This window comes from Balaenoptera borealis, assembly GCF_965194805.1.
Source record: "Balaenoptera borealis genome assembly, chromosome: 17".
Classification (NCBI taxonomy): Eukaryota; Metazoa; Chordata; class Mammalia; order Artiodactyla; family Balaenopteridae; genus Balaenoptera; species Balaenoptera borealis.
In genome coordinates, this window is record NC_138876.1 from 77,329,355 (window position 1) to 77,346,305 (window position 16,951).

At 45.8% G+C, this 16,951-nt stretch overlaps 2 protein-coding genes across 9 annotated transcripts in view; one reads left to right on the forward strand and one right to left on the reverse strand.

Moving 5' to 3' along the window:
* NSMAF (neutral sphingomyelinase activation associated factor) overlaps nt 1-15,308 on the forward strand; it is a 63,285-nt gene extending 47,977 nt beyond the window's left edge. For 4 of the 7 annotated variants that reach the window (XM_082364675.1, XM_082364677.1, XM_082364673.1 and 1 more), the window contains 15 exons: nt 962-1,013; nt 1,121-1,241; nt 1,634-1,765; nt 2,494-2,536; nt 2,846-3,009; nt 4,444-4,552; nt 6,830-6,888; nt 9,413-9,480; nt 10,244-10,311; nt 10,705-10,828; nt 11,774-11,857; nt 12,734-12,884; nt 13,331-13,433; nt 13,561-13,670; nt 14,600-15,308. In XM_082364675.1, the coding sequence (XP_082220801.1) occupies nt 962-1,013; nt 1,121-1,241; nt 1,634-1,765; nt 2,494-2,536; nt 2,846-3,009; nt 4,444-4,552; nt 6,830-6,888; nt 9,413-9,480; nt 10,244-10,311; nt 10,705-10,828; nt 11,774-11,857; nt 12,734-12,884; nt 13,331-13,433; nt 13,561-13,670; nt 14,600-14,694 (1,483 nt within the window). In that variant the 3' untranslated portion in view covers nt 14,695-15,308. The remainder of the gene's footprint in view (nt 1-961; nt 1,014-1,120; nt 1,242-1,633; nt 1,766-2,493; nt 2,537-2,845; nt 3,010-4,443; nt 4,553-6,829; nt 6,889-9,412; nt 9,481-10,243; nt 10,312-10,704; nt 10,829-11,773; nt 11,858-12,733; nt 12,885-13,330; nt 13,434-13,560; nt 13,671-14,599) is intronic. The other 3 variants (XM_082364679.1, XM_082364676.1, XM_082364674.1) reach the window with 1 other exon arrangement.
* A 487-nt stretch (nt 15,309-15,795) lies between these two features.
* SDCBP (syndecan binding protein) overlaps nt 15,796-16,951 on the reverse strand; it is a 31,828-nt gene continuing 30,672 nt past the window's right edge. For both annotated transcript variants that reach the window (XM_082364685.1, XM_082364684.1), the window contains one exon: nt 15,796-16,922. In XM_082364685.1, the coding sequence (XP_082220811.1) occupies nt 16,868-16,922 (55 nt within the window). In that variant the 3' untranslated portion in view covers nt 15,796-16,867. The remainder of the gene's footprint in view (nt 16,923-16,951) is intronic.

The following is a 16,951-nucleotide window of genomic DNA, read 5'->3' on the forward strand; positions in this document are numbered from 1 at the left end:
TTCCCACCAACAGTGCAAGAGGGTTCCCTTTTCTCCACACCCTCTCCAGCATTTATTGTTTATAGATATTTTGATGATGGCCATTCTGACTGGTGTGAGGTGATACCTCATTGTAGTTTTGATTTGCATTTCTCTAATGATCAGTGATGGAGAACATATTTTAAATACAGTTTTTTTGTCCTCCCTTTTGTATTTTATAGCCTTTTGTTAGATCTTGAAGTTTTCCCCATATTATTGGATGTTCTTCAAAACGGTGATTTTTTTTTTTAATTAATGTATCACATCCTAACATATGCCATAGTTTATTTTAACTAATTTAACTATTTCTCTATGGTTGGACACCTAGGCTGTTTCCAACATTTCATTATTCTAAATAATCTTGCTATGAATTGAATACAATCCCTGTGAGTGTTTAAATATTTTTTTTTATTATAAAAGTAATCTTTTCTTACCCCAAAAAATCAGAATATGAAGAAGAAAATAAATTTCATGTGGCACCTGACCACACTGAGATAACACTCATTGTTCATCTTTTGGTCTGTGTCTTTCCAATCTTTTTCTAAGCTCTGCACATGTGTGTTTATAATCCCTTTTTGCAATGAGCCCTTAAAATAACTGCTGATTTTTCATGTTTAAGCACCTGCCCCGAGTGGCCCTTCGATGAGGCCATGTATGGGGGAGGTCCCCGGCCTGGACTTGGGGCCATCCCCCCGGGTCCATATCCCGACTCCTTGCTCACTCCCTATGTGGGCCCAGAGTTTTCTCTTCTGTGAATCCACAGTATTCACATGAGGTTCTCTGGTGGGGTAGCTCATGTGAATATTGGGGATTATGAATTAATGAGAGAGATGATGTAATTTAGGTAAAGTGTAGAATAGCACCCAGGAGCCTAGAAAGTGCTGCTGTTGCTGTTTCCATACCCTAGATTTAAAATCAGTTGAATTTTTTTTTTCGTATTTAGTATTGCAGAAACGTGGAAAAACTGTTTGGATGGTGCAACTGATTTTAAAGAGGTAAGCAGTTACCAAGCCGATGATTCACTGGGCTTGTGGTTTGTAACTGCTTTAAAAAATGTTTGTTACTGTTCTTTTTTTTTTTTTTCTTCCCCTGAAACTTTCAGCTGATTCCGGAATTCTATGGTGATGATGTCAGCTTTTTAGTCAATAGTCTGAAGCTGGATTTGGGAAAGAGACAAGGAGGGCAAATGGTTGATGACGTAGAACTCCCCCCTTGGGCACGGAGTGAGTACCACCTTGGAAGTACTGAATTATAGAAATTCTCTACTTAGTCGTGCAATTGCAGTATTATTATTTAGTTGCTTAGATTTTTCAAAATAACAGTATAATCCTCTATCTAAATGAGATGGTAAAGTCTTCTTCCAAATTGTAAGTATTCTATGAGTCTATGATGTAAAACCATTATTATGCATTCGAGAGAGCTAAGTGTCGTAAAAATGGTTTTCGCCTCTCCGCCCACCCCCAAAATTTATATCTTATATGATTGGGGGGAGACTCATTAAGAAATATGTCCCTCTTGCCTGTCCCAGAAGCTCTGTCTGCATATGGATAGATGAAAGGAATGAGAGAAAGTAAAGTGGCGACTTGGGGTGTTTTGATCGAGTCTAACCTGCTAGGTCCCGAGGACTTTCTCCAGAAGAGCAGAGACGCCCTGGAAAGCGATTACGTGTCAGAGCACCTTCACGAGTGGATCGATCTCGTGTTTGGCTACAAGCAGAAGGGGAGGGATGCTGTTGGAGCCCACAATGGTGTGTAACAGTCACTGAAACTCCATTTAGCGTTTGATGGAAACAAAAGCAACCCCCAAACTGAGCTCAGAGCAGCTTATTTCCTTAGCAGAAGCATCTTGTCTCGGCAGACAGTGCCTCCTGGCTCAGCGACCCCAGATTAGATACTGAATAAAAGGCGGGGGAGAAAGTGCTTTTGTCTAAAAATACCCGCTTCGCCGTGGTCCCAAGAGGTCTTTTGCTAGAGCCTTCTAATTTTAGCTTGTACTCTCCATCCCATTCCATCACTTTTACTAAAGCTCAGTCGGAGTAGGATGGAACAGTGGCCTTGGTTCCCACGAAGGCCCCAGAGTGTCTTTGTGACGGAGCGGAGAGAAGCCCGCCGTAGCCCTCTCCTCTCCGGGGCCCGTTCTTCCTCCGCCGGGCTTGTCGGCGCTGGCGACGGGGATGGGTGTGGGCCTGAGCGCTCACACGCCGCACAGGGTGCTCTGTGCTCCCCGGGCAGAGGCACGCTGACCGGGAGGTACTGAGGTGGCAGACCGTCTCACCGCCGGTCACATCGCTGCTCAGAACAGATGATAGTTCAGCTTGATGTTGACCCAAGCTGGATATTATTAGACTGTTTCGCAAAGTGAAAATCAGTTTCTTTGAATAAACGTTTAAAATTGTTGAGTTTTTTAAATAAACAGAGTGTATATTATAACAAAACAGTACATCTTTCAATAGTGTTTTACATTTCTTTTTTTCAGTGTTTCATCCCCTGACCTACGAAGGAGGCGTCGACTTGAACAGGTATTTATATGTCAGTAAGAAGTTTCTACTTGAGTACAAATGACCTCTTTGTCTAAATGATTAGTGCAGTTATTTGATGATATTAAGGTATGGAAATGTTACAGTGAATTACAGCTTGCTTTCACCACTATGTAAATTACTGAGCCTCAGAAATAAAAGATGTGTGTTACGGTCTAGACAGTCCCAGCCGTAGTGTCTGTTGCTGTTTGAGGGTTAATCTCTCTCCTGTTGAATGCACAAATTTCAAGTGCTACAGATCAAGGAGCTTGCGCCTGGAGGTCACCACATGGTTTGTATTCTGTCCTCAAGCACTGAGGATCCTGACGAGAAGGTAGCCATGCTCACTCAGATCCTGGAGTTCGGGCAGACGCCAAAGCAGCTCTTTGTGACACCGCATCCTCGAAGGATCACCCCAAAGTTTAAACGCTTGTTCCAGCCCTCCAGTTATAATGCTTCCACGGCAGATTCTCCAGGTAAATTTTGAAAAGAGAATAAACCGTGTGAGCACCTTCTGTTTCTCTTTTCTGATTAAGACATTTCTGAGGATTCTGGAGAGAAGACCAATCATGAACCCTGGGCAGCTTAGAGAGGATCTGTTTTACTGTCTCACTGCATTTCTCCTGCAAACAAGCAAATCTTTTCTGTTTTTTTGTTTGTTGTTTTGTTTAACTTTTGACCTTAAAGGAAATCAAATCACTTTTACTTTCTGGTAATTTAATGATACTTGGCAGTATTTTTCATTGTTGTTGTTATGTTCTTTCTTTTCTGAGGTTTGCCCAGCTGGTGTTTGGTTCTTAGCCATTCTTGTGTTCTTGTTGATCCGCCCTGGCCGTGACTGCTGTAGCCCTGCTCGTTCCTGCTCTTTCCCAGGAATGACTTCCAGCGTCCTGACTCTCCTCTTCCACCCCAACACACACATCTTGAATTCGGGGTGCTCTGTTTTCTTCATTTGATTCTGTTTTCTTATTCAGTCATTTGACAGACATTTACAGAGTGTCTATGCCAGGTGCTAAAATGAACTTGACTCTGTTCTCACGTCTGGTATTTGGAAAGGGAGGAGAAGATGCTCCCTTCATCCAGTTGCCCACGTTTTACACTTCACATAAGACAGCCTCAGACCCCCAGGCTCCCAGGAGTCTGACACAGTACGGAACCTCGGGAGCAGAGTCGCTTGGTTTCTCATGTTCTCCCGTCCTGCGCTCTGTCCCAGGAGCGTCCAGGCTTCTCGGGCCACACAGCGGGGCTCCTCACAGTCAGGCGGCCCAGGGCTGGCGGCGGCGCTTCTCTGGTGATAAAGCCCCGCAGGTTAAGTCATGAAGACTGCAGATTATCTCGTGATGCCCTTAAACCCGTGCTCTGCTTAGTCACCAGGCCCATCCACGAGGATTATCTTAAAAGGGAAATTGTTCCAGCCTTTCTTAAAACAGAAGTGAAGGGACTGCTTAGCTAGTCCTGTCCAGGAGCGTGATAGGAACTGGTTTCATCTCTTCTTTCTTTGTCTGGAAACCAGAAGCAAACGGCAGTGTTCTTAGGGAGCTGTCAGGTTTTTACAAAGATTGCTGACAAGGAAATGGTTACTCAGTGTCATATTTCCTGAAGTTCCCAATTTAGGGGCAGAGTGAAAACTCTGCAAACGTTGATAAAAGTATACAAAGACCTGCAGTATTCAAAGATACTTTTTAATCTTTCTCCAAATGATTGTTATTTTATTTCCATTGTGCACCTCATTCTTCCCCTTGACTAACATGGAGCTACCTAACAAGTACCTTTCAAAGCAGTTCTGTTTCAGTGGGCGTTTTGCTTTCTTGGTTATTTGATTTTAATAGAAAATCTTGTGCCTCTGACGCTTGTCATCTCCGACACTGGTTAGAAATTTAGCTGACTGACTGAGCCGCAATTTAACGTAGTCTCTCCAGGTGAAGAGTCTTTTGAAGACCTGACGGAAGAAAGCAGAACACTGGCCTGGAGTAACATCACGCGACTGCAGCTCCACGAGCAGCACAAAATCCACAAAGAGTAAGAGCGTCTCGGCCGCGGCTGCGCACATGCCAGGGTCTTGGCCTGGGGGTCTTGATTGGTTTTTATCCCCCTAAACCGTCCATAGTAGTGATCAGCCACCAGGGGTCAGTGTGGCACGGGAAAGCTTGGCACAAAATGGATGTGTGTCATTTCTGCTGTCGGTCACTCTAGAGCACGGGATGGGGTCTGCAGACAGCAGGCAGCTGTGTGCCTCTCAGAGAAGTACACGGCCCCTCCAGTCCTTGATGGTGGGAACGTTCGGGAGGAACAGGATATGTCTCACCCACGTGTTGCATTTACTGATATTGTCAGGGAAAATGTATCTTTTTTAAAACATGGTAACAAATGTGTGTGTATACACACACAGAGAGAACATTGCAAAGTTCATTGCAGCACTGTTTACAATAGCCGGGACATGGAAGCAACCTAAGTGTCCATCGACAGATCAATGGATAAAGAAGATGTGGCACATACATACAATGGAATATTACTCAGCCATAAAAAGAAATGAAATTGAGTTATTTGTAGTGAGGTGGATGGACCTAGACTCTGTCATACAGAGTGAGGTAAGTCAGAAAGAGAAAAACAAATACTGTATGCTAACACGTACATATGGAATCTAAAAAAAAGGTTCTGATGAACCTAGTTGCAGGGCAGGAATAAAGACACAGACGTAGAGAATGGACTTGAGGACATGGGGGTGGGAGGGCGAAGCTGGGGTGAAGTGAGAGTAGCATCTATGTATATACACTACCGAATGTAAAATAGATGGCTGGTGGGAAGCAGCCGCATAGCACAGGGAGATCAGCTCAGTGCTTTGTGATGACCTAGAGGGGTGGGATAGGGAGGGTGGGAGGGAGACGTAAGAGGGAGGGGATATGGGGATATATGTATATATATGGCTGATTCACTTTGTTGTGCAACAGAAACTAACACAGTATTGTGAAGCAATTATACTCTAATAAAGATCTATGAAAAAAACAAACTAACAAACCTTTTCTTCCCCAAAATCAGGCTTGCTGTTGGCCCTAGGGGGGTCATGAGTGTCCCTGGTCCCCTGTCTGCAGGGATGGTGATGGACTTTGGTGGGAAGGCTGGGGAAGCACTGACCTTGCTGACCCATCCTGTTCCAGAAAAGAAAACTCAGGGCCAGGGACGAGGCCCACTGTTCTGCTGCAGGGCCACCGACGTCCTGTCTGACGTTTGATATTACGTACACTTGACCATGGGTGGAACGGAACGGGCTGGTCCCCTTCCGATCGATGGCTCCAAATCAGAGCACAGCCTCCTGCAAAGCAACCCACAGTCCCACCTTATTCGTTATAACAACAGCTTTCCTTTGTCACCTTCTCTAAACGGCACGTAGAAAGGGGCCTTGTCACCCGAGGCAGTGAAGACATGAGTGAACCTTTAAGAGGACATGCCGGGACTGATACCAGTCAGGGTCCTTGGCCTCCTTAATCATTAGAAATTGATAAGAGGCCAGACAGGAGATTCAGGCAAGGCTTTACTGGGGCTCCTGCTGCCGCGGCGGGGAGGGGAGTGAGAACAAACAGCAGGTTCCCTTGCTGGGCCCATGAGGCAGTGGCGAGCTGGGTCCCTCTTTGGGGTGAGGGCGGGGTGTGTCCAGGGGTCGGCCGGAGGTGGGGCTTAGGTGGCGTGCCCACCCCTTGGGTGGTGCTGAGTGCAGGGGGCACGGGCAGTGCTCTTCAGAAGTGGCAGTTGGGTGTTTTGGTCTTTTTGTATCTTGCTGCCCATAATTTGCCCCAGCTGCACATGCACGCAGTTATTTTCAGTCCCTTATAGTTTCACGGTTTCTCTGTATCTGTTGCTGGAGGAGACGTTTGTCCAGGTGCAGGCGCTGTGGCAAAGGGTCCCCGGTCTCAGCCTGTCTCAGGACCAGACGGTGACATCGTCATTGGCCAGATGCTGAGTCATGAAGCGAGTGCAGTGACTGCTCGAGGGCGTCAGTGGCTTGGGGGGCGGTCACCTAGCGTTACTGGTTATCCAGGGGCAGACGTGGGGCGGCCTTCGCGCAGGGCGGCCCGGGAGCTAAGGGTCGGGGTGTTTTCTGGCCGCAGGCGTTGCCAGGACAGAATTAGGAGTTGCCGAGCCATGACTTGCTAACGCCTGGTGGAAGGTGGGACAGGTCCAGCAGAACGAGCTGTGACGAAAACGATGGCAGAAACTTGGGCTGAATTAAATTCAATCAAGGCCTTGAAGGAGACCGGTGTCCTAGCACGTGGTAATTTATGGAACCTTGTTTTCCAACAGGGCAGTCACGGGAATAGCAGTCTCTCGCAGCGGGTCGTCTGTCTTCACAACCTCACAAGGTAGGTTTTCCTACCTGAAAGGGGGGTTACCTGGAATCATAAATGTCCAAGTTTCCTGACTCGGTGCAGGACTGTACCTTCATGTGCCGCCTCCACGTGAAATAAATTTTGAGCAGTTAGTTCGTGGTGTATTGCGTAACATGCCACTGTGATTCGCCAAAAACAATAATGAAAAATGCCTCTCTGTTGCTGATAAGGTTTCCCAGAATTTGGGGCGGCAAGAGCGTGTGCTGGGACCTTTCCCGCCCCGAGGGCCGAGCCACCCACGGGGCGTCGCCGGCACAGGGCACACGTGCTGTCGGCTTTTCACGTTCGTCACTCGCTGTGTGCTTCTGGGTGTTGACTGGAGGATTTAGCTCGAAATCTAATTCACACATTGTTCATGTCTTACACGTTTTATACGTTATCAAAATCACGCAGAAGCCCTGCAGTGGCGGGTTGATAGGACTGGTAACTATAGCTTGATGACACACTGGGACTTCACTGTTTTGATCCTACAAAAGGGCTAAGCGTCAAGCCTCTGCCGGCAGCCACAGCGCTGCCTTTCCTGGCCGTCTACACCGTAAGTCATGGTTTATCTCGTCCCCGTCCTGTTTGAAGCGTGCTGACAGGCGCGCTGGGGGCAGCGGAGATGAGAAGTGAGTAGCTTAGCTGCCCTGCTTGGGCTTTACGACACCTGGTTTGGACAGAGTTCGTACCTGGCTGTGAGCGGCTGGCTACTGGCGCTTTGGTCGTCATCATAGGAAATTCTCTTTCATCCATTAAGTCAAGGAAAGGTGCTGTCCAACTACACAGCTCCGGGTAAATCAGAGTTACTGCTCTCAGATTCTGGGATCGTGGCTTCACATCCATAGCGTCCTTCCTTTCTCTTTCAAATATGATCTCAGATTTCATAAAACAAGAGTTTTCCACAAAGCACAGAAAATGATCCCACTGTGGACCAAAGTAGGTTCGCGTGCAGCGTACACACGGGGCCACTCCAGGGTCCCCAAGACGATGATGCTATGACGTGAGGGAGCGGTCGCGCTTTGCCAGGGTTCCCGCCAGCGTTACCGCCCGAGACGAGACCCTGACCTTTTAGCAAAGCCGGCATTCTTGGCTGGATTTGTCTGTCACGGTTTGTTAAATCCCTCAGTTCCCTGTACTGGTCTGACCTTGTAAACCGTGAGTTTTACGAGCATCAGGGCTTTAACCCTCTGAGGCTTATTAAGCGTAGCACTTCTTTGTGAACTTGCCAAATAAGGGGGCATGGGGGGGTTCTTTTCAGTCAAAAGCTTTTGGGGTTTTTTTCTGTTTGTTTCTTCACTGTTAGTAACTCATGTTACTGATCTATATGCATTTTTTTTTTAATTTTTATTTATTTATTTATGGCTGTGTTGGGTCTTCGTTTCTGTGTGAGGGCTTTCTCCAGTTGTGGCAAGCGGGGGCCACTCCTCATCGCGGTGCGCGGGCCTCTCACCATCGCAGGCTCTCCCGTTGCAGAGCCCAGGCTCCAGACGCACAGGCTCAGTAATTGTGGCTCATGGGCCCAGCCACTCCGCAGCATGTGGGATCTTCCCAGACCGGGGCTCGAACCCGTGTCCCCTGCATTGGCAGGCAGACTCTCAACCACTGCGCCACCGGGGAAGCCCCTCTATATGCATTTTTATCTACACCTGCATCACTGACTTACGTACACCCTGCTGATCACCCCATAGTACAGTTCTTTCTCAGAGGTGCAGTGTGTGTCCAGGCTTATGGACGACCCCACGGGTGACCCCATCACCTGGGGGACCAGCTCTCAGCAGCCTCTGACGTGATTACCTCTAGTACGAGAGGGAACCTCTGATTTTGAGAAAAGCAGCTTTACACACCAGGCTGGCTGACCGTTTTCTGTAGGACGCCCCAGTGCACGTCTGCGTGTTGGTGTTGGCAAAAATTAGGTGGAAATATTAGATTTTACTATACAGAAGACATTATTTAAAGCTCATCTGGCCTTTTATTTATCATGCTGTATGTTTTCAAATTAGGAAATGTAATGTTACATAATGCAAATATGGGATGTTTGGAGCACACTGTAATTTGCAGTCTTGTCGTTTAAGAGGTTTACCTTGATGCACTTCTAAAAGCTTCTGTTAGGCAAGGAAATTAAGAGCTTGGACATTGTAATCCCTAGTTTATTATTATTTAGAAAGTTAATGCTTCTCTTCCGTAAATGGTCATGCATCACAAGGATATCACACCATAATTGGGCTATGTGAAAAAGAAAAACTTACATTGCCCAAATCTTTTTTTCTTTAATATTAAAATTGCTCTTTTCTTCCTCTTTAGCTTGTGTCAGTAATTAGGCTTAATTCTGCCTTCAGCCATGGCTCTAAGTTGACCTCCTTGTTGTGGAGCCGCAGATCATAGAATTCCACAGACCGTAGCGTCCTCGTTGGGGACGTGGCCCTCGGTCACCTCGCCTGTTACCTCTGCGTGTGCTGGTCATCTGTAAGGGTCAGGAAATCCTTCTTATATGTTTGCTTTGTCATTATTAAATTAGATTCCACCTTGAAAATGTTTTCCAAAGAATCCAAGATGCTACAAAGAAGTATATCATTTTCAAATATGGTGAGTTCATTTTAATTTTACATCAGTGTTATGGTGGCATTTCATGTAGCAGTTTGTTTTATATACACGCATATATGACAGTTTGTTTCTTCCCAAACAATCCGGTTTATTTCTGTTCAGAATGCCTTAGATAGATTCCTTCTAAATTAAATTAGAAATTTTTTCAGGTTGCCTCTTTCTCACGTTATTGTGGTTTTATTTGTAACCGAAAAAGTAGAATTCTCCTTAGTAAATCTTGCCTTTTTTGGAACTGTCAGACTAAATGTCTATGTGCTGCTTACATAACTTAATGCATTTCTGAGTTGATAGGATACCTAATACTAGAAAATCAGTTCTTCTGAAAAAATACATTTTGTTGTTAATGTAAAGCATCTGAAAGATTTTGGAATTCCCTAAAGACTTTTGGAAGCTTTCCTTCCCCACCTGAGTCTGTAACCCAGAGCCAGTGTTTCGATTCTTGAGGACAGTCCCCACCTGCACCCCTCACGACTCATTCTGATGTAAGTAGGGGTCCCTCAGCCCAGGGCAGTGAGGACCGTCAGGCTAGGTCCTCATGCACTCGACACCCTTTGACTTTCCTACATTTGGGAAGAAACTAGGCATCTGGAATTAGCCAGATGAAAAGAAACTTCATGAATATGAGGAAGGCCAACATAAATGGAATTTGAGCATTAATTTTGGGGGGAACTTGTAAGACAGTTTTACCCCATTAAGGATTCACTAATTTTTGTAAATTATTAACGTCGGATCATTTGTATTTCAGGCTTTATCATCGTGTTTACTTTTACCAGGAGATGCCACCGTCGTAAGCTCTTCGTGGGATAACAACGTGTATGTATCTGTGCGGGCCCCTTCGCGGTTCCACACGCAGTGCAGCTCCCTGTGTGCACGTGAAGCAGGAGAGGGCGGATCTCCCGTTGTTTTCAAAAGGGACAGATGAGGACAGCTGGATTTGGATGTGATCATCTGAATCTACTAATTTCTCCAGTCGGACTCTATTTTTCTTGAAGTTTTTAAATTGAGGTGAAAACACAGATGAGCCAGACCTGGAAATTTCTAGTTTTAAATTCACATTTTGAGTATTTGGTAACAAGTAATTTGTAATTCCAGTGGGCCTTAATAAGTATAGAATTAAATGATCTAAAGTTTCTTGAAAATGTATTTCAGAGTCTTAACATTAAGCTGGAATGCTGTCTTAATAGTTCTCATTATCTTTTATGTTAGCTATTTTTATTCCATCGCATTTGGAAGACACCAAGACACATTAATGGGACATGATGATGCCGTTAGTAAGATCTGTTGGCATGACAACAGGCTGTATTCTGCGTCGTGGGACTCTACTGTAAAGGTTTATATACAAGTTCTAAATTAAAATGTTTGGATAATACAAATATTATAAGCCATTCAGCTCCCTGCTGTTGGTGTGTTCGGTCACTTTTTCACAAAGTGTGAGTGACATAAAAGGATGTGGAAGGTTATTGCCTCTGTTTGTTCAGTGTGTACACGTCGTAATGTAAGAGGACGTCTTCCTGAGTTTGTCCTGTGTGTCCCACTGGGGGTTGGGTGGCGCATCAGACAGCGGACGTGGAGGGAAACGCACAGCAGCCCCCCTCACCTCACGCAGCTGCGGAGCTTAGCAGTTGGTCATTAAATACCAAGTTGAAGCGGAGAATCGCTGAAAGGCAAGACACTGTATGTAAAGTCAGACACAGAAACACACAGTCCTTCACCGTTATTGGCGTAGGACCATACTTGGCCTTTTCTTCGGAATGCTGCGCCACTTTATTGCATAAACCACAGCAGTATTCACCATCTCTGGTTTCCAATTTGCATTTATATAAACAGAAAGCAAGAACCTAAAACCATTAGAATTCCTTCAAGAGGTTTTCATCATTTCTGTGCCCCCGCCCCTGAGGGGGGCATTCTTGTAGGTTACGTTTTCTTGCCTACGCGTGATTTCAGTAAATTTTTTTGGTGCCTTGCCTTTTTGAGTCTTCTCAAAACCTTAACAGACACAGCACTTCCGCACTCTGATTTCTTTAGTTCACACAATACTTGAGTCACAGCAGCAAGTGCCAAGAGATGGAAGCAGACACGGGTACAGCGGACTCTCGGGAAGCACGTGGTGGCGGGAATAAAAGCTCAGGCATGTGGCAGAGGGACCGGGCCTCACGACACTTCATTTTGTTGGCAGCTGGGGAGTTGGTCAGTCAGGAGAGTTTTTCCTGCACATGTTAGAAATGCTTTTATAGTAAGTGTTTGCAACTACCTTCTGCAATGTGTCCCGTCCTAGGTGTGGTCCGGGGTTCCTGCAGAGACGCCAGGCTCCAGGAGACACCAGTTTGACCTGCTGGCCGAGCTGGAGCACGACGTCAGCGTGAGTACCGGCAACAGAGCTGCACGGGAGCCCAGCTGAACCGTCCGGGGTGGTGGAGGTTCTTGGCTTCACCTGTGTGTTCATGATCTTTTGCTTTGCTTATTTTGCTCATCGGAGGAGAGCACAGGCAAAGTCTCAGCTCTTTTCTTGGAGCTGACTCTTTGGGCTTCCCAGTCTTCTTTTTTCCTCCAGTTTGCTGTTTCTTTGAGAATTAGCTACCGTCCAGCTAGACTTCCAAAAGACCAGTGTCTGAGCACGACGTTGAACACCTGGGCATCCTCACACTATCTGGGCAACTAGAGATGTTTTCTGACACCAAGGGTGGAAAGGGGGCCTCTGTCTAGGGTGAGGACACCGACCTGTCCGCACGGTGCGTGCAGCGGGCGCAGGACAAGGCTGGCACCGCGTCCTCTTCCCTCGCTCCGTCTCCACGAGGTCACGGCTGCATCTCCTGCCCTGGCCTGCGGTACTGCCTTTCCTCTGCGGGTGTGAACTGGTGCCTAATCCGCATGGTCAGCAGACTGACTGGGGTTGAGACCTGTTATCTACTATGTAGTTCAAGAAGGGCACACGAGCATAACCCTGAGAGATGCCCACCTCCCCCAGATGGTCATGGAGCTGCTGTGCTTCCAGCAGTCTGGCACCCTGCTACCGCTTATTACTCACGGAGTTATCATTCTGAGACTGTCCATTTTAGGCTCTTTTTAAAACAGTGTTACATTTACCCCAGCAATACTTCATTGTATTTGCTGGCATATGAAGAATTTCACTTTTAAATGAAGTATCACTCAGTAGGTGGTGTTGAAAGAATGGACTGGGGAAACACAGCTGAACGACCACGATTCTACATGGAGCACCGTCTGTTTTCTTCTCTAGGTCGATACAATCAGTTTAAGCGCTGCAAGCACACTGCTGGTTTCAGGCACCAAAGAAGGCACAGTGACTATCTGGGACCTCACTGCAGCTACCATATTGCACCAGATTCCATGTCACTCAGGGACTGTATGTGACACTGCTTTCAGCCCAGGTACTATTAGCCTTTTCAATACGGATAACACCAGGGGAACTGGAATTATTATTTTGAAATATATAATAAGCATATAAAAAGAAAACCACTGTTTGCTGATAAAAGAGGTTTTGCCTATGGGTGGTAAGGCTGCTTCGTGGTAAAATACGGTATATGTGGTATTTGTATCCATTAGAAAAGCAGTATCAGGTACTGTTCTTAATTCCTCACCTCACTGGAGAAATTAATTTATAAGGTGTAAATGAATTCACATCAAAGGGTCATCAGCCCAGTGTCTTAAAAACAGAAGCATCTCAGGGAGAGGCTAGTCATCATTGGTTCAATACAACAAGTAGCTGTAGCTCAAGCAAACATTTGGCCCCTGGATTCAGAAGTAAAATCTCAGATTAATCTAAACCACACTTCTGCAGCTGTAACCCGTATCCACGTTCTGTATTGTGTTACAGACAGTCGCCACGTCCTCAGCGCAGGAGAAGACGGCTGTTTGAATGTCGTCGATGTGCAGACGGGAATGCTCATCTCTTCTCTGACTTCGGACGAGCCCCAGAGGTGCACTTTCTCGAGTTACTCGTGGTGAAGTCATTTATGGACAGGCTCACGATCACGGCGCAGGGCCTGCTTTGGCCCTTCCTTCATGACCAACGATGAAAGGATGATTTCTGAATCCTTCTTGCAGGTGCTTTCTCTGGGACGGAAATTCTGTTTTATCCGGGAGTCAGTCCGGTGAGCTGCTTGTCTGGGACCTCCTCGGGGGGAAGATCAGGGAGAGAATCCAGGGCCACACAGGTAAGCTGTCTGCCGCTGACCTGCGTCCACCAAACCTGCTTTTCCCACCAGCGGACGTGCCCTTCTCAAGGAGAAAACTCCCCGTGTGTGCTCTGTGCCGGGGACGTTCCCCTCCAGATCCTGGCTGGCCAGGCCATCTGCATCTCTTCGGTTGAGAGACATTCGACTCCAGAATGGAAGTTTTTAACTTCCACATGGAGAATTAAAAGCCAAGTAAAAGCTGTATGTGCTTTTAATACATGCACACGGTAGAAAGAAACAATACAAAAGTAATGGAAACAGTACAAAAGTAATGAATTACAGTGGACACGAAGCCTTCCTCCCCCAGACCCCCCTCCTGGCCTCCTCCTGGGAGGGCTCTGCAGCTGGGTTTCTGGAGGTGTCTCATGTTACCGAAGGGTGCGCTGCTGCATGCGTCCTCGTGCCCGTTGGTTTCTCAATCTGCTCACATTTGCACGTCTTCCTCTCCTCTCGAGCACTTGGAGGATTATGGTTAATTCTTGTAATGGCTATGGTTCTAAGTATCTACTGACTGCCCACCTTCACTCTCTTCCCTCTGTCACTGTTGTGTGTGGTTATGTCTTCGTAACATTATACATTAAAGTGACTTGTCTGTGCCTTTCTTCCCCAGCTCACGAGCTTTAAATAACACTTTGACTCCTGATAGAAATGGAAGTAAACCGGCAAACTCACACCAATTCCCTGCTTCCTCATCTGCTGCCTGACTTTTGTCACAGGTGTATATAATATTTGTATTCTGTTCTGCAATTCCCAGTTGCTTTAGCTTTACCTTCAGATAGTTTCTTATTCCTCCCTAGTTCCCTGTACTGAGTAGTTACTCTGAGTTCCTGCAAAGATTGTGTTACAGGACGAGACCACGTGGTACCTCCTGGCCCGCTCACCCCCTAAGCACGCATCTCTTCCCGCAGGTGCCGTGACGTGTATGTGGATGAACGAACAGTGCAGCCGTGTGATCACGGGAGGGGAAGACAGACAGATTATGTTCTGGAAATTGCAGTGTTAAGTGCCTTTCCCTCGAATGTTATTGAACTCTGTGTAATGCATTTTTAAACCAAACTTTTAAATGAACTGGTGAATGTGCAATTATAGTAATTAGAAGTCTTACCACATGAGAAATTTGTGGTTTTAAACTTTCTAAATCATGGTGACTTCACCGAAAGCCATTAGTTGTCATCCTCTAAGGCAGATGAAGATGTGGCAGTACTTGGGGAGAAGAACGTTAACATTTGTAAGGCAGGTGGTCATCCCAGGATGACGATGGTCAGTAGACAAGTTTGGGTGGCAAAGAGCGCAGCTAAGAGATACTAAACCAGCTGGGGAAGCTTCCCAAAAGCACCGAACAATTTAAGGACTTTCCAAGAAAATGTGAGTATTCTCTGCTGCCGAGTCACTCTATTATGTCTTCCTCATCGACACAACTGCTGCCCACTGGGTTTTGGGATGTGTGTCTCCATGGAGTGGTTGCTTTCTATAACCGACTGGCCCCAGATTCTAAGAACCTGGGCAAGGATTAGCAGTTCTTGTAACAGTTTACTGTGTATGGGAACGGTTCATTTTGTTATAGCTATTAAATGCTCATCTTTTCTAAGACATTAAAAATATTTTTCTGTAATGAAAGCAGTTTCCATTTTCTCATTTAAATGATTTATTAACAAAGTACTGGGTCCTTCGAGTACTGATCCTTCTAGAAAACCATACCGAGCATCGTGACCATCATCCTGTGCTTCTGGAACTGTCTTCAGACTGAAGTCCAGAGAACGAGGGAGAGTCAAACTGAGAAACGTGCCTTGCGTGGCTTTTCTGAATTTCACAGGAGGTAAGTAAGCTGTGAAGCAGCAGCACTGACGACCTCTGAACCACAGAAAGGATGCGATGTAAGATCTTCTACCCTGTTGAAAAACCCTGGTGTATCGTGAATGTTAATGTGACTCAGCCTGGGTGCCTGCGGGGAATCAATAGGCTTGGTGAGGTCTTGCGGCTCAGCCTTAGTGTCTGGGCTTCCCGGCTGGAAGCGCTTCTCCCGACACTCAGGCCCCCCGGGTGTCGGCTGCTCTGGGAGATGACTGTCTCCCACAGGCCTCGTGTTTCCAATGATGCAATAACAGACAGACTAAAATCTAACTTTATTTATACATTTTTAATTAAAATAGAATAGGCATAAACCAAAGAGAAGGAAAAACAAATCAGGATGATGTGTCACTGTCATTCTGTTTGCAGGGAGGGGTCAGGAAATGGAACAAATTAACAGGATAGCATTCTAAGACGTCCCAAAGCAGCTAGGTTACATGTAAGTGCCAAAACCAGGTATTATCCCACTTAATCTACACATGAAAAAGAAGTCAAAGTTTATCCTATTTAGTACAAGAATTTTTACGTTAAATATATAATGATTCATTTCTCAGAAAGTGATACCAGTAACTTAGAGGAAAAGTTTCCATTACACAAGGACTAGAAAATCTCAAATGCAACTAAGCAGCTGTATGTACCGTTACACTGCTCTGGCTAGTGTCCGTTTCAATTTAACAGAGAACTGCATTTGGGGTTTCAGAAAGGCAGCAATAGTTTGGCTTTTATTCTAGATGCTTAACATTGTTTGTTACGGCGACAGTCCAAGCCTATGAAGTAAAGGTAGTTAAAATGTAATGATAGTCAATACAGTCAGTCCCTTGCAGCCTACATACACTGTATAATAATGCTTACACGGAATGAAACCAGTGTTACTGAATCGGTGTTTTATACAAACAGAAAGAAAGAAAAAGGTAATCATTCTAAATGTACTATGGTAACAGTAAAAATGCACCTATACCATAGAACTAAAGTGATATGAACAGCACTACCTGATACCCAGGACTGAAGGTGACTGGCTCCAACAAAGTGGAGCCTCTATCAGTCATCCTAATGACACGGGTGTAAAAGCATCTGGTTTCCAGTAAAGACACTAGTCTATGAAAGTAAGTCTTTCAACTGTAAAATCAGGATAAGGCTATAACTATCTTGAAGTCTGAACAAGATATCAGATCAAACAGTAAGATTCCCAGCCCTACTGTAAGACAGGAAGGTCCTCATGCAGCATACGCTTGCTGGCTCCTAGAAAGCTTCATGTGCATAATACAAAGGTAAGTTGCCGGAGACGTAAACGGGAGAACTTCAGTCAAGTTTCCACTGTGCCGTGACTTCTAAACCTCAGGAATGGTGTGATCCATCAAGCTTTTCATAATGCTTGGTGCCATCCTACAAGAGAGTCACTTTTATTAAATACT